Source organism: Centroberyx gerrardi, chromosome 24 (assembly GCF_048128805.1).
Source record: "Centroberyx gerrardi isolate f3 chromosome 24, fCenGer3.hap1.cur.20231027, whole genome shotgun sequence".
NCBI lineage: Eukaryota > Metazoa > Chordata > Actinopteri > Beryciformes > Berycidae > Centroberyx > Centroberyx gerrardi.
Window position 1 is genome coordinate 1672415 of NC_136020.1, and position 27401 is coordinate 1699815.

The window sequence follows — 27401 nt, forward strand, 5'->3', positions numbered from 1 at the left end:
AAGGAATTGATAACCTCGGAGGCATACGATTCCGATGGATCAGACAATTCGGAACCGGTTCTCAACTGGAACCGGTTCTCGATTCCCATCCCTAACCACAAGCCTGACCAGCTCCGGGAGATTCATTTAGACAGGAGACATCTCACAGAGGTCACACAAGCAGCGATGATCGGGCCCTCGCACCTTTGCGCACTTCGGGGTGTGCCGCAGCCGCAAACAGACCGGATCAAGCGAAAGGTAAAGGAAAACGTTTCATTTCTCTGTAGGGTCCTTTCCATAATATTGTCAGACACTTATAATAACAATCTGAGCCTGTCAGTGGCAAAAACAAGCACTTTTAGTGGACGTACATTGACGGTTCACAATTGCCCCGTCGGATTACATTGCAGCTCGTTTCGCGGGTGCCGGCTGACGCGATCTCGCTCAATACTGGACCAATTTCAAAAATTCTTGTCCCCATTAGTTACTTAGACACAAAAAGCTGCGAAAATAGGGTCCAGGTTGAAAAATACCGAAGTTACCCTTTAACATTTGCTCAGAGGGTAATTCTGAACTTAGAACAAAGAATCTCTTGCCTTGGAACAGCCAAGTGGTGAATGCTACGACGTCTGAAACAGAAGATGCCAACAAAAGCTCCACACCAACACACTTTGTCTGAACTACAGTACAGTACTTACCAGGGTTCCCACACCTTCTTAAACATCAAATTCAAGGACTTTTCAAGGACTTTCCAGGCCCAATTCCCTCAAATTCAAGGACCCAACACGGCATAGTTTGAGACACGGATCAAGGTTAATTACTGTTACAACACTGAGAATTTTTATAATGAGAACTAGCAGGCTTTACAGTAGCTCACAGACAACAATTAAAAAGAGAGAGAGGCTTGAATGTGTGAACATTTCTCAACTGTGCTGTGTTACAGTGATGGCAGACTATGTGGTCTCTTGAACTTCAATTTCTATTCTTGCACAAAATATATAAATTCAAGCACTTTCAATGATCCATGTCTATTTATGTCTATTTTCAAAAACTTTCAAGGCCTTGATTTTTTTCCCTCAAATTCACAAACTTTCAAGGATTTCAAGGACCCGTGGGGCCCCTGACTTACACTCTTTTCTGCTAGCTTGACATCATCCGAAGCTGTTTGCGTGGGGTTTCCAGACCCTCAACAGAGAGCGCCCTCTTGCTGCCGGGTGATGCCGCAGCATCGTTCGGCTGGTTCTCCTCCACTTCCCCCTCCTCAGAACTGTCCATGGGCAACCAGGAGTACGTCTGACTGAAAGCCAGGTCGTCCAACAGGGACAAGTCTGTAATGTCCTCCTCCTTAACCCCCTCGGCCTTCCACAAGCTCTTGGGTAGCAGTGGTGTGGGGTGGGTGCGGGATGTTTGGGATCTGCTGGGGGATTGTGAGGACAGAGGGGTGGACTGTTGAGGCCGAAAGCACGAGGCCGTCTTGTGTGGCGTGTTCGGCTGGGTTTGGCTGCCGCTGGGCTGACTGTCCTGCTCCTGTCCTGCAGTGCAGGGATTCACCAGCACCTCCTTGACCAGAGCTCCCAGTCTGGTTTTGCGTTGGGTTACGCGTCTCTTAATGGCCGATGCAATGCCTTTGTCATCAGCCACCACATAGACGCGCTTCTTACCCCTCGTTACGGCCGTGTAGACGTGTTTCCAGGTCTGGGCCCTGCCGTCTTCCAGCACATAGACAATGGTGTCGCTCTCTGAGCCCTGAGTCATTAAAAACAATGACAAACAAATGAAAATTCTCACACATTGCAAATCCATGTTATACCAAATCACATTTTATGATTGACATGTAGTGGAGCCTCTGTGTTGCTGCAATAAGCTATTTTTCTGACCACTAGTGGGCAACAGAAACCACAGCACATTTGTAAATAACACACAGCAAAGCCACTGCACTACGGAGGCCTACCAAGGACAAATGGAGGTTACATGTCCCACAATGACAAGTGAAGAGGTAGGTAGCAAGTTCACCAGTTTAACAAGTTAACTCACTCGCTTCCTCGATTCCGCCATTACAATGAAATCTCCACATAGCACACATTATTTTCAGGATTGGTTATAAGTCTGATAACGCTTACTGCAGGTTTAAGGGGTGGAAACATTTGTATTACAAAGAGCCCCATAAATCCTGTATTATTTAGGCTGCTATTGTATTATTTAGGTTGTTCTCTCTTAAAGCTGGAATCCATACCTTTTCATACTTTCACTTAAACATTTCTACTCATTTAACATGTTCTAGTATTTAAATTATCTCATGTGTACCCTCATTTTGTTATATTCTATTTATATTTTATTCTTCTTTGCTGTATTCTATGACTATTTGCTGCTGCAATGACCCAATTTCCCCTTGGGGATCATTAAAGTTTCCTCTCCTCTTATGTTTCTGTATTATGTGGCCTTCGGTCTGTCTGGTCAGTGTACCTGGAAGGTGTGGATGGTCCTAGCCCAGGCATGCTGCAGCCTGCACTCCCTTTGCAGTTCTCTGTAGTCCCCCGTTAGCATGCGTCCATCGCCGTCATCCAGGGTGAGATAGCGCTTTGTGCGTGGACGCCTCCCGGCAGAGCCAGACTCCCCCTCCACCATCCTGTCCTGCCAGAGAAACAACACCAATACATCCATTTAATGCCGATATTGGCCTTTTGTTAAAAATCAATCAGTCAGTCAATGAAATCTGCCTTAAGGAGCTGCTAACCCACATAGAAGAATTTCATTAGTTTGGATTTCAATGGAGTTTTAGTGTCCCATGATGGTTTAAATACCATTTCAGGGGCTTTTCCACCCTGACAAGAACAATATTCTGGGGGAAAACACTAAATATTTCTAGTAGTTTCAAGAAAATCTTTTTTTTCCTCATTAAAGGAATAGTTTGGTATTTTGAACCTTGGGCCCAAATAACATGTTTTCGGCCATGATCCCCATTAGTAGAAACCATAACTTCGCTAGCCACCTGCTCCGCCCGTCCAGTAACACCAGGTGGCCCCCTCCTACTCTACTGCAATAGAAACCTAGGGGCATACGCGACAGTCTTTGAAAACTATGATAAACGTTGTTTTGCAAAACCCAACGCTCACAGTGTAATCACACCGGTGTCAGTTATTTTGAAAAAAATTGTAGAAAAAAAAAAAAAAAAAGAGCTTTCTGTCAAGTTATTTTTGGATTCTTCTGGCTCTCGTGGACGCTTACACCGGCTTAGAAGGTTTTCAAGACTAGTTTTCAAGACTGTCGCGTATAAATCTATGCAGCAAGGTATCCGTATCGGCCTTCAAAACCAAATTGGTCCAGCTATTCAAGGAAGCAAGAGGTTATGTATTAACCATTCATCACATTTCTGCATTCACTTGCAGTGTTTCATACTGAGATCAAAGTTAAAGACAGCAGGCAAAGAAGAGCCACTGTCCATGATGCCGACCTCTCGGATGAAGAAAATCTCTCCGTTGCAGAGCCGCAGTTTGTCCTTTTCCTTATCCTTCTTCTTTTTCTGACTTTGTTCATGATTCGTGCTGGCTTGCATAAATCCACACCTCTCCTCTTCCCCCTCCTCATCCTCTCCGTCCACCTTCTCTTCGACGTGGATGTAGCCATTCTTCGTACAACAGACTTTGTCCCCAGGCTGAAACACCAGCTTGTTTTTGTGGTTTCTGCCATTGAGGAATATAATTGTATGATTATTGTCAAAAAATTGCAAACACTGTAATCTATACTGTAAGACATGATTGCAACACATTATGGATAGCACTGAAATGGTAGTAGCATCAAAACTCTGGCTAATCTTTTGGCTTGTACTGGGGACAATATCATTCAGGTGTCAGAAGTAGTAGTTATGCAGATGTTTTAAGTGGCTAGTCACTCACCTGGTCGTATGGTTGTTATAGTGCTTACAGCAAAGCTCATTGATCAGTGCAACATCTGTCCTGTAAAAGAATTAAAGGTGCATTAAGTGAGGTTTTCACTGCTCCACAGCATAAAATGATGATGATGGGGTTGTTAATACCAATGACTCAATCATTGGCCATAGGGGTATTCCAGAAAGCAGGATTGGCAAAATATCCAGATCCAGGATAGAGAGAAATCCAGGATTTATTTTAATTTGTTACCAAGTGTGTTTCATGCCGCCTGGATTACACCTAAATTAAATATAAAAATCAGCAAAAAAGTCATTAAGAATTCAGGCGATAGGTTACATCCGACCTATTAAACATTAGTTTACAGAGGTCTGTTCAATGTTGAATGACTAAAATAGGCCTTAAACTTGATAGTCAACTCACGCATTAACTCTATCTGCAGTTTCAGTCCTCGATTGAGGATGGCTTTATAAATTCACCGTGAACGCGCATAGTTCAGTCTCAACCTATCCCGAGCTGATCAAACCCGATCACTGAAATTGGAATCAGAAAACTTTGAAGGCTAAACGGCCAAACCGGAAATTTTGTTTCTGCTAATTCAAGCTAGTCTTACCTATCGAGGCCGGGGTGCGCGCAAACGTGATGCATTTTGAAATAACAGCTAGTGTGGCGATTTCAGCTAAATAATGGTGTAAATGTCTGTCTTTTCAAGTCACTTTAGGATGGTTTGGCTTCCGGAGACTTGGATTATGCTGCACAAGCTGCATGGAGCCATTTTATGGTTATTTTCCGTAATTTTTTGAACTGTGAAGTCAGGTCACCAGCAACTTCAGTTGTTTTGCAGAAAGCTTCTACACCATTCCGCTGTGGAGCTCAGGGCCTGCTGTATGGACTAACAAACTTCACCTGAGTTTCAGCTGGCATGGGGATGAGTAGATAATGACAGAATTTTCATTTTTGGGTGAACTATTCCTTTAATATGTAAAACACATCACTTTCTATTTGCCGACAACTCTTCCTGCCACTGGTCTTTCCTAAACACAGGGGCTAGAATGGGAGAAACTACATGGTTTCATGCAGCGCTGCTGGGTGGATTTTCTCTGGGTGAGCCCCAACACATTAATTTGTTGAATATAAGGCAGAATTTTACCATGAACAAGTTATACATAATGTAGCTTTAAACTCACAATGAAATATAAATTTACTTCTTCACCTTGTTAGCCAAGCCAAGCCATACGAGCAACATGCTCTTGCAAAAATGCTGTTTCATTGTGACTTTAAATAATTGTAAGTGGGTCCACAATGCATCTTATTTGCAGCTGAACGTGCTGTCAATCATCCTCTGATTTCTCTAGTGACTAACCTTTTGAAAGCAATGAACTGGGAAGTTGAATCCTCTTTCAGTCCAGGAGCTTTGTCTATCAGTAACTTGACAGCCGTCTGTAAATCTGAAAATTAAATGTGCAGTCAGCAAAGTATGTAAATCATGCCTCATACAATACTTAGTGTATATTCTGTCTTGCATCAACAGCCATACTCTAACCACAGAACTTGAATAGATAGAACAGTCCTTCCACTGTTTGTCATGGTAATTTGGCTAGTACAACATAAAATGGCAACTATGGCATTTTAAGGGTTCATTGCTATAGTGACAACGCAAGTCTGGGCATTAAGGTCATTAAGTGTGTTACACTTGCTTGAAAACTGTGCAGATGTGTCTGCTGCACGACTACTTAGCAAAGTGTCAAAACTCAACTGAAAGCTGCTGTTTGCGACGAGGTTAATGTAGCTTAATCAAAGATTGTGCTTCTGTCGCTAGCTCTTCTTGTCAAAATCAGCATATTAGCAAACTTATCGGGTAGGCGTCACCAAACAGGTACCTTTAACTTAATACAACCCATTAAACTAATGGAGCTTAGCCCACCTTTTGTGGAAAGGAAAAGTTAACATGCGCTAACTTCAAACAGCTAATGGACATCAGCTTGTCAATAGTTTCTGTCAATAGCTGTGTTCTATTTGGATAGGAACTATTATATTCGTTTAATATTAGGACAGAAAGCTCAGTTTTTTTACGAATTTTTCAAGATAACATACTGACACCGGTATGATTACACTGTGAGCGTTGTGTTTTGCAAAACAACGTTTATCATAGTTTTCAAAGACTGTCGCGTATGCCCCTAGGCTTCTGTTGCAGTAGCGTGGGAGGGGGCATCCCGGTGTTACCAGACGGGCGGAGCAGGCAGCTAGTGAAGTTATGGTTTCTCCTAATAGGGATCATGACGGAAAACATGAGCCCAGGGTTCAAAATACCGAACTATTTGTTGGGCTTTGATAGGGGCAGGTTTGGTTATTAGCAATTAATAATTAATAATTGTGAAATTATTAATATTCATAAAATTATTGACGGGAGTCAATATAAACGGGGCACCAGGGGACCAATAACCGAACCTTCAATACAGTCTCAGAATGGCTGTTCACCCCCAAATGACAGCGGTTGAGTACCACTGTACATTTATGAGTGAACAGTGAAGGGTGAATTCGTACACAGGCCCTCACAACCAGCAGTTATTGCAACACATATGCACAAGGAATCACAGACAACTTCTCTTTAAAAGTATAATGGAGTTTATTTAACTTTAGCAATATCAAGCAATAATCAATAACACTGCAGTTAATCAACAACTTATTATACAACTATAACTATCAGTCTAACTAACAAGCATAAAGGCACAAACAGCATATGGCACGTGTGGATGCGTGCGTGTGTGTGTGTGTGTGTGTGTGTGTGTGTGAGAGAGAGAGAGAGAGAGAGAGAGAGAGAGAGAGAGAGAGAGAGAGAGAGAGCAAGATGGCGGACGTGACCACGTGAGTGGGACGTCTCGCGAGAGTTCAAGATGGCGGCTGTGACCGCGCAGTTTGAACAAAGGGGGTTTTGGAACCAAGATGGAGTTGGAGTTAGGCAGCTAAACCAACACCATCTAATTCTAAAGTAGCAATGAATGTGTAATGAGATGTGGGTGTGTGTGTGTGTGTGTGTGTGTGTGTGGGTTAGTAAGGGAGAGAGAGAGAGAGAGAGAGAGAGAGAGAAAGGGGGAAACACTCAGGGTAAACCTAGAGGTTCTACTCGGCGTCTAGAGACACAACAATAGCCTTTTACCACACAGGAACTCGGGGTACGACTTGGAAATAGTACGCCGGGTTACTGGTCTTTGAACTGGTAAAAGGCAGTATATTGGCTTTATACGGTGGCTACTAACATGGATGCAAGCTCAGCGGCATGCAATTGAACACAAATCAGCTTCACATTAACACAATCAAATTAAGCAGCAAGCATAATGATTGAGGTATTATTCATACAGCATAATATGGACGCGGCGGTCCGATGCGCTTCCCAATACGCACAAATACAGCTTCTGATCAGTAAGCTTAATTAACACACCTATTCTAGTCTCTGCCCAGAACCAAAGCCTCTTACTTGGGAATCACTCTCGAGTGATTGGTGTGTGGTTGAGTCCGTCCTATCGATCCGGGGTTTTCCCAGGATATCTGCGGGACCGTTATCTCTCCGTGCACGGAACAACGGCCAGCTGGCTTTCCTCGTAGGCAGCGAAGATGTCGGCCAGGAGCCGACTTGGTTGAAGAAACGTATCCTTACGTTGTCTTCTTGGAGGGAAGGAGTGTCCTTAGCTGTATTCTCTTCCAGTCCACTTCTGCAGGTCTGCTACCCACGGCAGTGCGTGTAAGGAGTTAGAATGCCGGATGCACAAACAGCTAATCTAATCCTTCTGGATCCAACAGTGTTATGGTTAACACTAAACAGTCTGGTCTCGTGTTGAAGACTGCGCCTCGGCTAAACAAAAGAACAGTTCGAACGTTTCAGGTACCACCTTGTTCAGCAACGGGGTCGCAATAAGGGGCGATGAGGAAAGGTATCTCTGGAATTTATACTCTTGGTGACGTCATGGGGACATCCCGGGGTTCTCCCGAGTCTCGTCCAATGAGAGACCAGAGGTTGGGTTTCAGCCAGTTCGCACCTAGGTGTGAACTTCAGGGCCTGTTGGAATTTTGGCGCTGCTTTCCTTTGTTTAAGGTCCCAGCCCAGCGGGTGGGCTAGAGTTCAGGTTTCTGATTCCCTTGTTAGGCCGGTGTTTTAGGCTTTCAATCTTAAATGTAGGCCTTTCCTTTGTTTGACCACATGGCCTGGCCCAACATATTCCTTTAAAGACAGCAGCAACTTGTAAAAGAGAACCAGCTAGTGGTGGCATGAGTGACAACTTAATTCAACTGCCATAAGTCGGTTCATACAGAAGTTAGCCAAACGGTACACATAAAAATGGCTGCCACTCCAACCATTCAGCATGGGAAAGACCGTTCTATCCATTCAAGTTCTGTGGTACAATCTATTCAGCTATATTCCTTACTGTTTTACAACATGTGCCATCACTGCATCCTGGTAATGTCAATCTTACATTCCCATTGATGTGAAAATTAACCCCAGTAGATATACTGACCGTCAGCCAACCCCTCTCTCGGCAGACGGACAAGGATGAACTTCTTGTCAGCAGACGGCATGCTGTAGGACTCATTCAGATCCACTGTGGCGTCAAACTCCAGAGGGCCAAACCAGCGTTTCATCCCCATTTCTGAGATCCTGAAACACACCAACATTAGGTGTGTCAATCAATGCTCTTAAACTAGGGTTAGACTGATATATGGGTCTGCCGATATTGTCCTGTTATTTAGCATAGGATCTAGTCCTGTCAGTGTTAGTTTTAGGCATGAAAATGGTCAAAGATAAAGATATACCCCAACTTAAACTACAGCATGTTACTTCACAGTATTATAGTTGTCAGGGTATTTGCACACCCTCAAAAAACAGACTGCATATTGCAATACACTGCGTTTCTTTTTTCACTTGATAGTGTAGAAGTGGCAGGAAAGTTGAGACGGACAACTTCTCTAGTTGACTACACCAACTCGTGTGTCATTTATTTTAACCACAGAGCAAGACAATTTCCTTCGCGCTCAAAAGCACAACATACGTCGAGCTGACGTCAGACTCAGAAAACGTGTGTGTTAAACATACCCAAACCACAGATTATGGTGAATAATGTCTAAAGAGTCCGCCACAATAGTATTATAGTAAACATTTTAAATCTTAGGCCTTAAGGAAGCTAAACAGAAAAATGTTTATATTTACAGTGTAGCATTTTCAACAATAAGTTGAGACTCTGCTCGGTGGTTGGTCCTCATCTCAATGGCCCACTGGACGACTTTCAGACTGTGAAACAGGTCGTGTAGGGTGTTCCCAGGCTGGATACTGGGAAGCTGCCTAATATCACCTACACAAAAACACACAGAAGTAAGATTTACATACATTCAGCAGTCAGCTTTATTCAATATCTAACAGAACATTACAATAAACCTAAACCAACTAGCCCCCCACCAGGCGGGCTGCAGCGTTCTGAATGTGCTGTAACGGTCTGATGGCAGAGGCGGGCAGCCCAGCCAGAAGAGCGTTGCAGTAGTCTAGGCGGGAGATTACAAAGTGCCTGGACCAGGAGCTGTACCGCTTCCCTTGTAAGGAACGGGCGAATTTTGCAGATGTTATAGAGGGAGAACCTACAGGAGCGGACTGTGCAATGTAGGCAGAGCAGGACAGTTGGTTGTCGGTTGTTGGTTCTTGGCATTCTGAGAGGGCATCAGAGTGGTGATCTTTCTCTGGGAGAAAGAGTAGCTCCGTCTTGTCAAGATTGAGCTTGAGGTGGTGCACAGACATCCAAGCACTGATGTCTTTAAGACATCAGTAGTAGTAGCTGTAGTAGTAGTAGCAGTAGCAGTGGTAGTAGTAGTGGTAGTAGTAGTAGTAGCAACAGTTGTAGCAGTAGTAGTAGCACTAGCAGTGGTAGTAGTAGTAGTAGTAGCAGTAGCAGCAGTAGTAGCACTAACAGTGGTAGTAGTAGCAGTAGTACCACTAGCAGTAGCAGTGGTGGTAGTAGTAGTAGTAGCAGTTAGTAGCAGTAGTAGTAGCACTAGCAGTGGTAGTAGTAGTAGTAGCAGCAGCAGTAGTAGCACTAGCACTAGCAGTGGTGGTAGTCAAGGAGGTTCTAGTACTAGCAGTGGTAGTAGCAGTAGTAGTAGTACTAGCAGTGGTATTAGTAGTAACAGCAGGAACTAGGGATGCCCCGATAACGTTTTTTGACGCCGATCGCTGATCGTCTATGAGCCATATCTGCCGATACCGATCGGCCACAGATAGTTTTTGTGTTTTGTTATAGCAGCTGGTATAGTAGTATTATAGGTAAGTTTCCATTTTACATACATTTCATCCATCAAATTGAGTCCTGGTTAAAAAGTATCCACATTTTCTTTTTTTCTACCTCAATATTTACTTGATCATTATGTAAACAAAACCATGTGCGTTCTAGGTAGCGCAACATGATTTAGTGAGATAACCGAAGCACAAGACTCAGACTGTTGCCACTTGCCTGTGTTGTTGAGTCGAGTTAAATAAATGGAGACACCCTCCGAAGATATATATCCGTTTCAGTCTTTGTTTTTGTATAAGTGAATGTTCTTAAGAGAGAGAGAAATGAGACTTTTCAGTTGCCTCTCCACTGTTAGGATCTCGACCGTCGTCCAGTACGACGCGGACAGCGGTGCAGAGTGCAGACCATTATGTAAACAAACGCACATGGCATGCGATGAATTGATGCATTAAATCAGCAGAGAATTAAATGAGGGGAAGTAGTGGGCGTGACGGACTGTGACTTTACTGGTTGTCCATGAAGATTTGTGTTTTTAATTAACATGTAGCCTAAAGAAATATGAATTCAAGAAGTTCAAGAAGAGAAATGGCTCACGTGTTTTGCGTCATCGATCGTTTTTTGCAATCGGCGACTATAAAGCATTATCGGAATTCTCCGATCTCATATTTATACTGAATATCGGCCGATTCCGATTGCTGGCCGATCGATCGCGGCATCCCTAGCAGGAACAATAGTGGTCATAGTAGTAGCAGTACTATCAGAAATAGTAGTAGTACTAATAGCAGTAGTATTAGTAGCGGCAGGGTTTTAGTGACCCATGGTCTAAATGCCATTTCAGTCGTCATTAAAATGGTGAAATGTCAAGTTTTTGAATATATCAAAATATAAGCAGCCTCAATTCAAAAATATTGTTACTGGCCTTCAAAAAGAAGCATGGGTTGAACCCTGTTTGCTTTGATTGTAAACCGAGTGAAATGTTAATCAGAATCAGAATGTTGCAGTGAATGCTACAGTGTTTTGGAGCTCACCCAGTAGGATGAACTTCCTGAGCTGGGCGTGTTTGGTTAGCATGGTGAGGATGGAGTGGAGGAGCTGGACGCACACCAGGCTGCCTTCGTCCACCACGAAAACACGAACATGCTGGAACTTCCAGCACTTAGGGTAGCCTTTCTCTTTCTCTGTGTTCATGAAACTCCACAGCACCTAGGGGAATGAGAGAGAGAGAGAGGATACACTCTTGAGGTGTTCACATGCAACCATTTACAATAACCTGGAGAAGCTCTTATCCCAAATGTGAGAAACCAAAATAAGATAATGTAGCCACAAGCAGCACCTGCAGGGTCCAAGCATACTTTGAAAAGACAGACAGATAAAACATTACAGAAGGTAGACATGGTAGAGAGACAGACACACAGACAGGTTTTGTGAAGACTGGACATGCTCGATTAGTTAAAACTAATGTTGTGTTAGCCCGTGACTTTTGTCAAGTTTTTCATTTAATTGCAACCATATTGTTCATCGCACATTGTTCAAATTAGTTACAATGGCCAAATTTTCCATTGGAAAAAATGACCCTTGTATGACCCTAAATATGGCTTAATATCCAGAATAATATGCAGGTAAACATTAGGTTCTCAAAGGGAAATGTGACACAGGATACATTGTTGTTCAGCATATAACGAACGGAAGCCCACGAAAGAGGAGCCGAACTGTTAAATAGGTACAGTTAAACTGATATACTGTATGGGATTGCTAATATTGTCCATTATTAAAAAGAGAATTGGTTCAGTCAGCGTAGTGCACCTCCAATATGATGGATATGATGCAATTTGATCATTTACTGATGCTGATTCTAATGAGTCTTTATTATTATGATTATTATTTGATTTCAATTGAGAGTTTTAGTGTCCCATGGTCTAAATGCTGTTTTGGTGGCTTTTGCACCCTGACAAGAATAAAATTATTGCAGAAACAGTGATTACTTGGAATTTCTTGCCATGAAAATGGTCACATTTAAAGATATTGAATATCGTCAAAAGATACTGGTTATTGGCAGTTTAAATACAAAAATATTAGTATTGGCCTTCAATAAACCATATTGGTGTAACTCTAGATTAAAGCTGCAATATACAACTTTTTGGGCATGAAAATAACAATAAATAGGATATTCTACGTTATCAGTCTCTGTGGGTCTTTGTGTGTCTGTGACCCTGTGTGTTCATGCCTAGATCCATCTGTTTACCTGAAATTGCCTTTTCAATTATGTTGGGATGTTTTGGAGCGTATACCATTTGCTGTGGGCGTATTGTATGAGTGTGGCCATCAGTGAGATGGTTGTGGCTATCAAGGTGAGGCTAGTGACCACGGAGCAGGGAACAATCAACAATGGAGGAAAGCAGTAAGAAAAGAAAGAAGAGCAAAGCTACATGTTCAAACACATGGTGAATATCAGAGTTGCTTTTGTAATTGCAAATTGGCTGCATTCGACGTCTGCTTCAACACCTGTGGAGGCTTTACGGATGCCAGTTACCTCAGTTTCAGGCTAGATGAGAACTGTCCTGTTGGGATGGGAACTTGACCAACTGGGGGGACTAACAATACACTTCCTGTCTCAAGGAGAAAACATATTGTAGCCTTCAGATGCCGCCTCTCCAATCCCTACCTGATGTAGAGTGTATGCTGTGAAACCAGTCTTCTTGGTCAGTAGAGATGCAGCTCTGCCTGTAGGAGCAGTCAACAGGATCTCCATTTCGCTAGTTAGCGGTCTGCTCCCATCCTTCTCCTTCTCCTCTTCGTCCTCTTCCTCTAACTGAGTGAGGAGGCTGGGTGAGCCTGGCGGGTAGTCCCACCCCGGGGATCCTCCAGTGTCATTCTTAAAGTCCATGCAGGCGTTCTTGATCTCCTGTTGGTCGCAGTTGTACTGCAGCATGGCAGCTTTGAACACCCGGCAGACCACTGTGGTCTTCCCACAGCCGCCTTTACCGCTGATGACCGTCACTGGGTTGGCACAGATCATCTCTACAGCCCGGACCTGGTCTAGATCCAGCTCAATAGTGGGAAGGACCTGGTCTGCTGCTGCCTGGCCCGGTCCAGCCCTCTGCTCTGAGGACTCAGATGATGAGACTGGGTGAGTGTTAGCTTCTGATTGGATCAGAGGGATTTCTTCCCCGTGAGCAAGTGGAACAGATATGTTTGTTGGGTCTGGGACTGAAGGGTTGCCTTCAGAATCAGCATTTTCATCATGGCGAGTTGTTTCTTGCTCTGTCTCCAATATCAGCCTCTTCTCAGCATCTGCACACAGCACCTCTCTGGCATTCAGAGGAATTTTCCACGGCTTATGCTCCACCAGGGAGCGCAAGCATTTGGCGATACCTGTCTCGTACACCTTAAAGTTTTGCAGCGCCACCTTCTGTTTGTCGCGCACCACTACAGCCTGGTCCTTGAGAAAATGAATGGCTTTCCAGGCTTGTTCGTCAGACATCTTCTGGAGTAGGACCTCACAAAGATCCATCTGATCCATGTAGGTGCTGCCTGTGCCATGGCAATACTTCTTCAGTTGCTCGTACACCTGCAAGGCGTTACGCTGAAGCTCTGGGATTTTGTGGAACAGATTGCAATCCATGAACGCCTTGAGCTGAGCCTCACAGCGCACCAGTTTCAGTTCCTTGTACACAAGCTTAAGAGAAAAGAAAGAGAAATTGAAAATCAAGAGCACAAGAACACACAAATACCTTCACTGAGGCTTGACACAAGATGTTGCACTTTAGCTGGCAGATTTGGCAAACATATTGGAACCTTACATAGTTAAATCCCAGCTTCCACACATCATTTGTTATGATTTCTTCCAATTTGGCCAGCAAGCTCAGGTCCACCCCCTCCTCTTCCTCCTCGTCATCCTCTTGTTGTGTGGGCAATGCAGCCTGTCTAGCTTGTGTGGCCTGAGTGGCTGGCAGAGTCTTTCTTCTCTTGCCTTTTACAAGCAGATCAACAAAATGGCCAGGCAACAGGGTTGGAAGGTATTTCATCACATTAGGATACAGACAGGATGCATACACTTGCATCCCTGCAACTGAAACAGAACAGATCCGGTATTAAAGATGTATAAGCCACATGTGAGGTAACTATGAACCTGAGACAGGAAAGACTTAGAGAGAGGAGAATGACATGCAACAAAGGTCCTGGGCCGGATGTGACCCCAGGACGTCACCAGGACACCCCTTCATTCCCTTTTTTAGCCTTTATCAAGACAGGGGGTTTTCTGAGCATGCACGTTCTTTTTCAGCACCACCCTGCTTCACATTCACAGTTAAGGGTAAATTATATGTGTGCGCTGAATTGCCGCAGTAGCAACAGCGTAGGTGCCTAATGCCTATGGTGGTGCGAGCATTTATGGTTCTGCGTCCTTGATTGACCGAAACACTAGATGGCAGTGGCATGCTTTGTTAACACGGAAATAATAACAGAAGAAGTAGTGTTTACATTCTCTGAAGCTCATGTTCTGGCATATTTCTCACCATGAATTCAGTGACATCTGGTAGTGTTTATAATTTGAAAATGAGGTGTCCTACAAATGAATATATTTGCAGCCCTCCACATCTCATCTCTCTTCTATCTGCTCCATTGTCTTTCTGTCAGCGAACATCAACCGGATACAGGTAGGACGCAATACAAAACGGACCAATCAGTCCTTGCAGTCTTGCATCACCCTACACGCAGTTACATTTTTGGATAGGTGCATGTAAACTACGGCGGCAGCCTCTTTGGCCTACGCTGTAGTGATGGCGTAGCTATGGCATCAGTCGACGCAGAAGTATGATTTAACCTTTACACATCCACATTTGGGAGCTGCCCAGTAAAACCACTGAGCAGATCCACTGGTGCAGCTTGGGTTTAACTGCCTTGCTGAGAGGCAACTCAATAGTTGTCAAGGGAAGGGTGTGCTAATCTACAATTACCAAGAATTCATGTAGACAGAGAAAACACAGCATTATTAATTTGAGAACCGTCTTATTCATAACACTCAGGTCTTTTTATATGGCGTGGGAGTTAAGCTAGTTGTTAACAAACCTGATTGTGGCAGATGGTCTGCAATGTACTGAGCTACTCCTGCATTGGCCCCTTCTGAAAATTCACCGAGGACTTCCATCAGGTTGTAAATGGAGACATCTGTATTTTTTGGCAGCCACTCAAAGAACTGTGCAATAAACTGTGGTTCTATGTGGCAAGCAGCTAGAAACAGGGACACGATATGACGCCAGCCTTCTCTGTCCAGGTCAGAGCGTAGCTTGTAGGAATGATACCCCTTCACAACCAGCTTGCCCTTCTGGCGTCGGACAGAACAAGTCACCTCCCACCAAGGACTCCTGAGAGCGAATCGTCCCTCCACTTGGTGGATTCCTCCAGACAAGACCTGGAACTCAACTGTACACAATAGGAACATGATCAGTAGGGTTCAACCGATGGGGGGTTTTGAAGGCAGATACTAATATTTTTGTATTAAAGCTGCAAATAAATGATATTTTCTTCCAATATTCAGTTGGGGTTTTTGGGGGGGGGGGGTTTATACCAAAGATTACAAGTATTCACCGTTTCCCCTCAGTATTTTATTCTTGTCAAATGAAAAAGCTTCTGAAACAGCCTTTAGACCATGATGGGACACTAAAACTCAGACTAAGGGGCTCATTCATAAAACTTACCGGCAGGTTTCGCATGACATTAGGGGCAGATACCGTCACAGTAGGGTGTTTCCTCATTCATTACCGTTTTCCCCGTTCTCCCACCCCTTTTATAATTTACACATTGGGAAAGCGAATCATAAAAGCACAACGCGCCGCAAAAAATACCACCTGTTCTACTCAGACGGTATATTGTAGAAATGAATGTTAACTAATGAAAATGAATGTAAATTTAAAAAATATATTATAATATAAATATTTAAAAATCAATAGATGAAGTCACATTGTGTCCTAGGAGATTAATTATCATTGGAAACGTGAAAATGTTTAATAAATATGACTCGCACACTGGCTGTGATTGCGGTTGTAAACGGCAATTTCCATCTGATTTGATTCAGTCATGATTAAAAAAAGAGAAGATGACCATACGCACGTCCCATAAACCTTTTAGCATGTGCTGGAGTAGAGCTAAAGTCTTTAAGAAAGAGAACGCTACTGCCAGTGCTCCCATATATTATATATCTTACAACGTTTTGATAGGTCTTCATCAGGTGACGATCACCACTGGCCAATTTATAATTTCAGTAAGTGACATCATAAACATTCGGTTTACCGCGGAGTTTTATGAATTAGCCCCTAATACACTTATTTTAGGGTTTGCAGCACTTTTGCAGCTCTCTTCCTAACTGCTGCAGGACTTTTAGAACTGCTTCACACTAATCACCGTCACGTTACCGCCCACCACTTATGGAGTTATTATTGCGTCACAATTATGCGCGCGCGAGGGGACATTTTGAGCACACCAAGAACTTAATTTTGTAGAGAAATGTAGTGTTACGCAAATAATTATTAACTTTGAGGAAAAGAAAATCAATTTTGCACTCAATAGAAGTTAATTTGTATGTCTGTTCTTATCCACATATGCAGAGAATTCCAATATCTTTCAAAGAGTTGTCTTGCTCTCTCCACATAGTTCTACTGCTCTCCCGACAGCCCTGCTCTGTGCGCGCTCAAAGCTTTGCCTGTGCGCGCTCAAAGCTTTGCCTGCGCTCGCTCAACATGCAGAGTGTTACAGCGATCTGATTGGATATCAAGCCAGCCAATCATACATGACCTTCTCCACTCCGATTGGCTGGCTTGATCTCCAATCAGATCGCTGGTTAGAACAGTAAGAAGAGGCGGACAGTTTGATAGAAACATGTCGGAGCAGCAACGCGAAAACAGCGCCCAACAGCCACATGTGAGTAGTTAATACATCTTTAATTACTTTTTAATGAACCATTATGAATTTGCTTGCTTATCAGCTGTATAGATATCAGGCCAGTAGTTACTAGTTTCCCGTCTCACTTAGTATAAGGGAAGTAAGCTAGCATAATATAGCCTGCTAGCCAGCGCTGTCTGCTGGTGGTCTGGGAGAACTTGTCGCATGTCGATGCTACACATTTTTTTAAGATCACAGAGGAAACCTTGATCATGTCTGGTCTAGAAACTAAACGGCAGATAGCGCTCACAACACATGGCAAGTGCTTTCAGTTCCCCGATGCACAGCTAACGGTTAACAATAATGTTCTCACCCTTTTCTTCCATCAGTTCAAAGTAATGCAAACATTCCCAGGTTGTTAAATTTATTGTTATGTGCATTCTGAAAGCGAATCAGAGCCGACAAGCTCTGATTTTTAATTGCACTAAAAATTTAACCATTTGAAAGGAAAATAGTAATAGTTTGTAAATGTGACGACTGGGACTATCACCAGTCTGCAGAATAGCCTAATAACATGTTATTATGTAACAGCTTTTCCAATGTTCTCTTTCCCTCTATCTTTTTAAATAAGAAGTTTCATTCAAGTAAATGTATTTTCTTTATTCTGGTCTAGAGAAATAGCATAGATTTTCTACTCGGTGTACGTTTTAGTCTACAGTCCACTTTGTGTTGTCAAATGGGCTTTTGGCTTTTACTAAGACAGGAACGGGAGTAGCAGTGTGTGCATACTGCCATCTAGTGGCGTTTTTTTGGACTCGTCGGGTATACGTGACTGGGGAGCAGGTGTATTCTTATTTCTCATGGCTTGGACAGAGAACCTCATCTTTTATTATGTTCATGCTTGATTCAAACATTTCAATGAATTTGTTTAAATATGTCTGCAAACTAACGTTAGCTAGTTATGATTATCTGGTCTAAACAGCTGTGACATACCATCGGTGGCAGTCCTGCTGCCCAGGAATTTGCCTTTTCGCTGTGCTATTAACTGCCCTTAAGCCATTTTCTAACTTTTTACTTTTCGACACATAAGAGATTAAAATACTCATAAGTTTTGATCTGAGAGAGCTATCTCAGTCATTCAGTCATTATATATAGGGGAGAGTTTATAGTTTGTGGAAATATTAAAAAAAAAAAGAAAATGGCAAATTTTCACCATGTGAAGGGTTTTTGCAGGCCACCAGCCATATAGTTGTTTCAGTGTTGTTACATTGTGATTTCACATACTGTATTGTACCTTTTAAAACCTAGACAGCTTGCTAAATGAAGCTCATGACCAATTATGATGTCTAGCTATAATAATTTGATTTTGAAAATGTGTTAAATCTGAAATTGTTTTAAATTGATTTAGGGTCATGCTGCAATTGAGGCTGCAACCAGGAACCTGGTGTCATTGCTGCTCAATGCCGTGAATACCAACAGTCTACCAAGCCAGACTGAAACCAGGACTGAGAGAAATACCAACAGTCTACCAAGCCAGACTGAAAGCAGGACTGAGAGACCAGGGCCATGCAACGTTACTGTGCATCAGGAGATGACTAGGTTAATATAATTCAGATAATTTCATTCACTTTTCTTTATCAGGATGCATGTGTTCAGGGTTAGCAAAAGATTTGTTGAGTTGGCCTATAGAGGATTAATAATTTAATTAAAGAAACATTTAAAATTTTATTTAGTCACATCATATAAATCACAAACATTTAATGCCATAAAATGTTAAAATAATGTATGGAGATAATGTGATATATGATTAGAGTACACTTAGGTCTGTAATTCTCCTAGAAAATGGATGTATGGTATTTCGATTTCATCATGCAACTTTTACCCATTAATCTCCTGTACATTTTTTTCAATCCACAGATCGTTTCCAGGATAAATAAATAAAGTCAAATGTAAATCGTGGTAAAAAGAGGTGTTTAACTGCCACCAAACAGTGTTTTAAGATCAACAATAAGACAACTCCTCTTAATTTTTATCTGCTACCAAAAAACACTACCCGGACACCTTTACCAACTGAGGAGCTTGAACTCCTCCAAGCAGGGATGGGAAGACAAACGGTGTCTATTCCGGAAGACAGTGACCATACAGAGGTACAATTATCAGTCCAGTAGTTTTTCTCAGTGTGAAATGCATTCACCACAACACATATTCTCTCTCTCCCTCTGTCTCTCTATGCTTTGCTCTTTACCTATATCCAAGATTTCAAGGATCCTGACTGAAACATTTCCCAAAATGGATGGTCTTCGCGGAGGATGGCTCTTGCACAAAGCAACAGGTTTGCAAGACTATGACATAAGGTTTTGTTTGTTTGGTTCTTGTCATTAATGCATTTACTACATCCCAATTTCTGCCTGTTGTTGTAGCATAACAAATTTAACCACTGACATTCTTTTGAATGTGAACAAAATACACATAAAGGAATTTTATTTTTTACCAGCCATAGCTGCTGTAACACTGCATCCCTCAACCCTACTCATATAACCAGTTATTTTTGTTTTTTCCTTGAAGGTGGAAGTGGTCGACGAAAACTGGTGGTAATTCCTCCAGAAGCAGAGGGGTATTCTGCTAAAGCTCTGCGAGCTGTGTCAGCGGGTGGCAAAGCCACCTTTTACATTGTGCCACTCCAGGAGACATTGGATACCTCTCCTCTGCCTCCTGACTCACACCACTTTTCAAAGATGCCAAAGAAGACATGTTACCAGTGTGATGAAGTAATGCCTTTGCAGATGCTGGCAGTGCACATCAAGACATGCAAAGGAAAACTGTCCTCTGATGAGACTGACAATGATAATGAGGTTCAGGTGAGAGGAAAGGTTTGTTTTTTGTTTTTTTAATTTTGTGCCAGTGATCATTGGAACATGACAGTTAAGATATTGACTGTTTATTACAAGCATTGTCTATAAATCTGCAGACCTCCAAAGACTTATGGATAGTTGAGGACAAGAGTAAACCTAGCACATAAGTAACATAAAAAACCACTATGGTCCCAGTTGGGCCAGTATTCATCCCTGTATTAGTTCTTTGTAATAAAGTGCAATTGTGTTTTTAAATTTCAGGTGGTTTGTCCAATTTGCTCTGAAGAATTCCCAGAAGACGAGATAACATTCCATGCTAGTCTGTGTGGAGAGAGGTGATCTGCTTTGCTTATGGTGTTCTGCATCATAAACATATTTGAATATAATGATGTCTATGTATATGCATTGCTTTATCTTTGAACTTCTATATGGTGTTTCATGTACAGTTCAGAATGTACAGTCCTTTCTGCTGCAAACAACTGCAGCCAAAGTGCTTCTGCCCAAGCTCCTGTGAGCACACCAAAAAGGTAAGTGATATGTTTTCTCAAGACAAGCGTCAAAATGAGGAAACAGAAATCAACTGTTACACTTTTCTCAACATAGAAAAAACATTGAATTCTAGTGGTTTTGTCATGGTTTTATACCCAGCAATGACCAAAAAATTAAAACAATTTAGTGTGAAATTACATGTTTTGGTAGGCAATCCTTCTACTCTCTCCCAAAATTGTTGTCCTATACTTGCAATGTGTCTATGGGACTGTTTGAACTACACTACCAGTCAAAAGTTTTGACACACCACATTTTTCAAAACTATCTTATAGTTTAGATTATTTGCCTTGATGGAAAGGCAAAGGCTTTGGAAAGAAATTCATATATAGGATCAACTTCACTATTTATATTTGTCTAAGAAATTAATTTCATGCATTCACGCATAAGCCTTTAGATAAAATTGGCTTTAAGATGAAGAAAAACACAGGATATTCAGTCAGCTGTGTCAAAACTTTTGACTGGTAGTGTATGTTGAAGGGGTGTAAGGTTTACAAAATGTCTGAATTTGGGATTGATCTAATTTATCTTCTATTCTTAACAGTCTTGACGATGTGCTACGCTTCCTTGGAGATCGAGTTGACAACACAGCAGAATTTAAATTGTGTGTCAACAGAGAAGACCTTCTGGAGAGGGGAATTCTTCAGTGGAAGAGGAAGAAAGCAGCATCCCCTGTCAGTGCTCTCAAGGTGGTCTATCTAGGAGAGTCAGGCATCGATACTGGAGCTCTTAGGAAAGAGTTTCTGACTGGTGAGTACTTTACCTTCTTTGTTCTGATATATAACAGTAACAATGGGTCGTCTAAAACCAGGTCTTCCTCTTTGCTTAAGATATGGTTTCAGGCATTGAAAACAGATTCTTTGAGGGAGCTGGGAACCAGGGTAAAAATCCAAAGTACTCTTTGACAGACCTTGATAATGATAATGACATGATACATGATAATTTCAGGTTAGTTATATACAACTATTATATATTTTAATGTCATGTAGAGGAGTTTTTATTCTCTGTATTTTGAAATGTAAAACTGTTTTTCCCTTTAAACACAGAACTGTTGGTGAAATATTGGCAGTCCGCCTCGCGCAAGGTGGCCCAGCTCCTGCATTTTTGACAGAGTGGTGCTACAAATTCCTCTGTGCAGGGGAAATTGATGTTCAGTATCTGTCTAAGGAGGATGTGACCGATGTAGAATCTTCTCTTCTCATCAGCATGGTAACCACTTGATTTTACTCTATCAAGTCCGTAACGTTTTTAATGTAATGTTGTATTAGCCTGAATATAAAATGGTGTTTTCCTGGAAATTATGTATGAAAAGGTTGGGTCGTCTTATAGTCGAAGGCAAGTGTAATTACACATACAGCAGCAGATGGCACTTTTTTAAAATACGGGTTTTCCTTAGATATGGTTGACATTGTAGTATACAATTAGACTACATGTTTACTGGTTATTGCACTCACAATGTGATACAAGCTTGTTTTTACATCAGCCTAACTTTTCTTATTCAATGTGTATTATTACATTATCTTATTAGCTAAAATTACTTTTCTATATATAGAAATGGGTGTGGAAAAAGAGGGGTTTATTTTCAGGGCCATTTTATGTCAAGCTAATACTGTAGTTCACCATCTCTATCCACTATTGCATCTTTTAAGGTAGAAGATGCTGCAGATACAGAATCTCTGATGTTGTGGGCTAATGAAATTGTAAGCTGTGGATACACTGGCCAGATAAAGCTGGAGCGGAAAGAAAACATCATTCGGTAAGGACTTTCTGAATATTGCTCATTTATGATGTTTTTTTTGTGTGTGACATTTTTGTGTGTTTTTTATTAGTGCTATTGTCTTGCACTCCACAACAAGACTGATTCCAATGCTGCAGCAACTCCGCAAGGGCATGGGACTGTACGGCCTGGCGGATCAGTTGGCTGCTAACTCTGAGGCTTGCCACTCTGTTTGTTCCAGGGAAGATAATCAAAGTGTGCTCATAATTGTGTCAGTGTGTTCTTCCTCTGTTTTTTTTATACTGTATTTCCAATTATTAAACACTGAGATAAGGATATTCACCAAATTTGCTTTGTTTACCGTTTATTTTCCTAGCCTGATGCTGATTTCATAATGATGAACTGCCAGCTACGTTTTAGTGAAAAGGGAACATCTAAGGATTTAACTGAGAGAAAGGTGATCAACTTTCTGCAAGATTTCTTGCAGGAGCTTGAAATGGCAGGTAAATAAAATTTCACCATTTCAGTTTTCCCTATAGTTATCCAGTGCAGAACACATGGCAACTAAAATTTCAGTTTGTCTTAGACTTAAAGCTACATACATTATGCAGTTTACACAAATTTAGAGTTAAAGAAAAAAAAAAAACTAGAATACCAAGGTTGCTGTTGTCGGTTTCATTTTATTTTAAACTAAATCTTGCATTTCAGAGGAGGAGGAGGATACTGCAACTGGTGACACAAAACCTCTCTCAGTGCAGGATGTGCTCCAATGGATGACTGGGCAATCCCACATCCCCATCCTTCCTGAAGAAAAGAGGCATTTCAAAATAACATGCAACTTTGACCACACATGCGGGGAGCGGCTAGGAGATCACTCTGTGTGTTATCCAATTGTGAGCGCGTGCACACGTACAGTAACTTTTCCTGTTAAACATCTTGACACGTACACCGAGTTTAAAAGACTCATGAGTGAGGCAGTTCAATATGGTGGAGGATTCTACAGAGTTTAGGCACTGTTGTAATGACATTAATGTAAAACAGTAGTTGAATGTATTACTATATAAACAGCTGTTGTGTTCAGTCAAGACATTGCTGTTGTGGTTAGTATATTGACACAGTATGCAGGAAACGCAAGTACAAATCGCGTCCATGTAACTGAGAATGTTCCAGAGGGTTAATAGCTCTATGAAGCTCTGCCAGGGCTTGCTCATCTAGTGGACAGTCAATTTCAGGGACCACAACTGCAACACTGGAGTCCTCTTGCAGTATGGCACTGTCCCAGTCAATGCCTGGGTCACGAAGATCCTACAAATTGATATCAATAGTAATGTCACACACTGATGTCTTTTTGCACTTTAAATATGACAAGATTGGATACTTGTTAAAATAATGCCACATTTTCTTTGTTGTGTGATTGTTTACAATAAAGCCACAAAAGTTAAAGAAAGCTATATTTGATTTGCTCTCGTCTTTGTTAAAATAAAAATTTGAACTACATGAATAGATTGAAACCAACAGTGATGAAATCCAAAACATAATCTATATGTACCTCAAGACACTCTCCCTCATCCAGATGTTGTACATGTCCCATATGCCACAGCTGTTGAGGAGTTAGATTTCCCTCCGACCGTAGAGGGTGATTATCCCATCCGCCAGTGAAAGCATCAAGGTCTGCTCGGAGGCGAGGAAGAAAGATGTAGTGCACACCAAAGATATGAAGGACGTTTGTGATGTCTAGCAGACCATCCTCCTCAAGTGTATGTAGAACATCATGGTACTTGCTGGTGACAGCAACCCAGACGTCTCTCCAAAGGCGCTCGATCCTAAAATAAGGTTGTAATTAGTTGAGTTTGTGTTTAGAATGCCATTATTTGTTTGGAAAAAGTCACTCTACTAGGATTCCTAATAATGATGCAGTCAAATCATTAAGTCTCACAAATAATACTGAGGGACAACAGAAAAAAAAAAACATACCTTTGATTATGGACGCTCTTTCCTGAGATGAAGCTTGCTCTTCCTGTTCCTCTTGTGGCAAACATGAAATGTGCAATGTCAACATTTTCTACTCCTTGGTCCCCCCTAACCCTGCAATTGAGATGATAGTGAAAATTACTATTCATAAAAGTTTCACTTTGATGTCCAGTAATGAAATAAAGGCATAATTGATAGTGTTTATCTTAATAACAAATCTGTATGATTGTTAAATCTCCCAGTACTCATGATTGTGTGTTTTATTTGTTGGGGGAAATACCTTGATGGTAAGCCATGGAGCTGTGTGGATTTCAGGAAAAACGAGAACACTGTTGATGCTCTGTTATTGGTTGCAGCATCCAAGTACATGATCTGTAATTACACCATGTGACATTTTATATCTCCTTTCAGCAAATGTATTCAGTGTGTTTGTCTGTTTGACCCTATGTGGACCTTCAGGTGTTCATATTATGAAATATTAAGTTATAATTAAGAATTCATTTTAGCCAATCTCATTTAGCTGTTTAAATCGACTAACTACAAGTACAAATAAATTACCTTCCTTGAGTAGCCATCCACTCCACCAAAGACAATAATATTGTACCTGTTAGGAAAAAAAAGTTGTAGTTCTATTTTGTATAGGCAAAAAAAAAAAAAAAAAAAGAGATAATAGGCAAAACTGGTGTCAATGCAGGTCTCCATGAAAGTTTTTATAGTATTACCTGCCCTCCACTCTTAAGATACAGATAATTGTATGAGCAGGCCATCATACTGTACCTTATCAGTTTGTGATTGGTATCAATGTGGACCAGGGAAAGGGGGCCTTGCACAGAATAGCTTCTCCGTACAACACAGCCTAACTGTGTGATCCGTGAAAAGATCCCTACAGCATCAACCCGATGCATGGACGCCATCATTCGCCACCACTGAACACGAAGGCCCATCGAAACCAACTGTCCTCGAACCATACGATAACCAGCATTTGGCATCTGAGTCTTGATAGTTGATATCACGTTGTCAAGCTCATGGTCAGTAAGGGTGCAGTATGATCCTCTCACAGACAGATCAAATTCCTGCATCCTTCTATAAATTGTCCTTCTGGAAACACCAAGGCATTTGGCAATGCACGAGACGGGCAGATGTGTGTCTAGCAAATTCTTCAATTTTTCTCTCTCTATCACAATTCTGGGGCAACCAGCACCTGGACCAACCTCTGTTTCAAGTTCCACAATAGGGTCCAGAAAATGATTCAAACAGAATAAGCTCGTGGCGGCTCAGGAACGCCAAATAATCAATGTTCAATGGCTGCTGGTTTATGACAGATTGTAATTTGGTCAGAAGTCTCTCCATAAACTGCTGTTTCAGGATATCCTGTTGGGATAGAAAGAGGTCACATTAAGTTCAGAATTAAAACAACACTAGAAGTTAAATGTGTCTTAAACGAATGTGCTGGCAATAGGTAGTACAGAGCTAAACAGACAGCTGCATAGTATACTTAGCAACTACCTTACACGTCATAGTCTATTTTCTGTAGTGACAGTTAACTTAAACTTTTCAAAGCAGCTATTTCGATGTGTCATAGCAGGGTCAATACAGGTGTAACTAATAACATTAATGATGGTTCCATTCCATTTAGGTGTTCCAGTACATGCTGGCTCATTGGAATGGCTGTGGAACACCTAAATGGAATGGAACCATCATTAGTGTTATTAGTTACACCTGTATTGACCCTGCTATAACACATCTAAATAGCTGTTGTGAAAAGGGTCCATTAAGCTAAATATATTTTAAAATAATAGGCTTTGATGTGGAAGCTGTTAGCTAAGTGTACTATATAGCTGGTTGGCAACTATTTGCAATCTCATTGAAACAATTTGAATCCAGGAAGCTATCTGCCGTTTAGTTTCTAGACCAGACATGATCAAGCTTTCCTCTGTGATCTTAAAAAAATGTGTAGCATCGACATGCGACAAGTTCTCCCAGACCACCAGCAGACAGCGCTGGCTAGCAGGCTATATTATGCTAGCTTACTTCCCTTATACTAAGTGAGACGGGAAACTAGTAACTACTGGCCTGATATCTATACAGCTGATAAGCAAGCAAATTCATAATGGTTCATTAAAAAGTAATTAAAGATGTATTAACTACTCACATGTGGCTGTTGGGCGCTGTTTTCGCGTTGCTGCTCCGACATGTTTCTATCAAACTGTCCGCCTCTTCTTACTGTTCTAACCAGCGATCTGATTGGAGATCAAGCCAGCCAATCGGAGTGGAGAAGGTCATGTATGATTGGCTGGCTTGATATCCAATCAGATCGCTGTAACACTCTGCATGTTGAGCGAGCGCAGGCAAAGCTTTGAGCGCGCACAGAGCAGGGCTGTCGGGAGAGCAGTAGAACTATGTGGAGAGAGCAAGACAACTCTTTGGAAGATATTGGAATTCTCTGCATATGTGGATAAAAAATTGATTTTCTTTTCCTCAAAGTTAATAATTATTTGCGTAACACTACATTTCTCTACAAAATGTCCCCTCGCGCGCGCATAATTGTGACGCAATAATAACTCCATAACCACTTTGTAAGTTATGTTATGGAAAAGCAGCAACAGGCAACGTTGTTCACATTTAAAATTTACCGAAATAAAAAAAATGGTTTCGTAAATTGGATTTGTGCCCAATTGAAGAGTTTATCCTAACGGTTACTAAAAAACTCTCGAGCCATGTTTTAAGAGGTGTACGTTTGCCGAACATGAAAGTCACATTAATTTGCCACATATTTGCATGGAGTTGAGCATCACGTAGTCTACTCTCCATAACTACAACATGCACCTGGGGTAAACAACCACCATTACAACACAAAGAACAAAACCACCACCGCAACAACAACATCAAACACTACTACAACAACACCAAGCACAATCCTGACCTTTGTTTTTCCGAGGTACCGAGGACTGGAACATTTGTCCCCCAGAGGAAACACTGCTCATCTCTGTCATATCCAGAAATTCAGGCTGTTTTTCTTCCTCTTCCTCCTCCTCTTCAGACACTTCAGCTTCATGTTCCACTCTGGAAACTTTCTTCTCAGGTAATATGCACCCTATAAGGGTGAGTTCTTCACCTGACTCCGCTCTCTTTGCTGCAGACATACCGAAAACCTACAAGCTAGCATTACACTACTCGGGAGAAGGGTCTATCTGCTACAAGACACGCCCCCACCGGCTACGTCAGTACAACAAAGGGCCCCCTGAATATGGTGGCCGAAATGGGTCGGACAGTGGAAGTTTGCAGTTCCGCGAACCTGGCCAAAACA

General features: G+C 41.8%; 3 protein-coding genes and 1 long non-coding RNA gene across 4 annotated transcripts in view; 1 reads left to right on the forward strand and 3 right to left on the reverse strand.

The window, feature by feature from the left end:
- LOC139925766 (beta-2-microglobulin-like) overlaps window positions 1–27401 on the reverse strand; it is a 71529-nt gene that overhangs the window by 7105 nt on the left and 37023 nt on the right. The gene's annotated exons all lie outside the window — the stretch shown is intronic.
- helb (helicase (DNA) B) lies at window positions 1051–27250 on the reverse strand. Its single transcript, XM_078282132.1, has 12 exons — window positions 27018–27250; window positions 15200–15553; window positions 13933–14201; window positions 12795–13808; window positions 11161–11335; window positions 9064–9205; window positions 8375–8514; window positions 5227–5311; window positions 3873–3932; window positions 3431–3659; window positions 2443–2610; window positions 1051–1725 (listed from the first exon to the last, which is right to left on the reverse strand). Exons 1-12 carry the CDS (start codon window positions 27235–27237, stop codon window positions 1120–1122), a joined length of 3462 nt encoding a protein of 1153 aa, XP_078138258.1. The 5' UTR covers window positions 27238–27250; the 3' UTR covers window positions 1051–1119.
- On the forward strand, window positions 17006–21514 carry LOC144538135 (uncharacterized). The gene is made up of 7 exons (XM_078282223.1): window positions 17006–17047; window positions 19000–19155; window positions 19265–19340; window positions 19574–19866; window positions 20122–20195; window positions 20951–21156; window positions 21453–21514. Exons 1-7 carry the CDS (start codon window positions 17006–17008, stop codon window positions 21512–21514), a joined length of 909 nt encoding a protein of 302 aa, XP_078138349.1.
- LOC144538114 (uncharacterized) lies at window positions 22788–24624 on the reverse strand. The gene is made up of 4 exons (XR_013504081.1): window positions 24375–24624; window positions 24098–24208; window positions 23673–23946; window positions 22788–23428 (listed from the first exon to the last, which is right to left on the reverse strand). It is a non-coding gene; the product is annotated as an uncharacterized LOC144538114 (long non-coding RNA).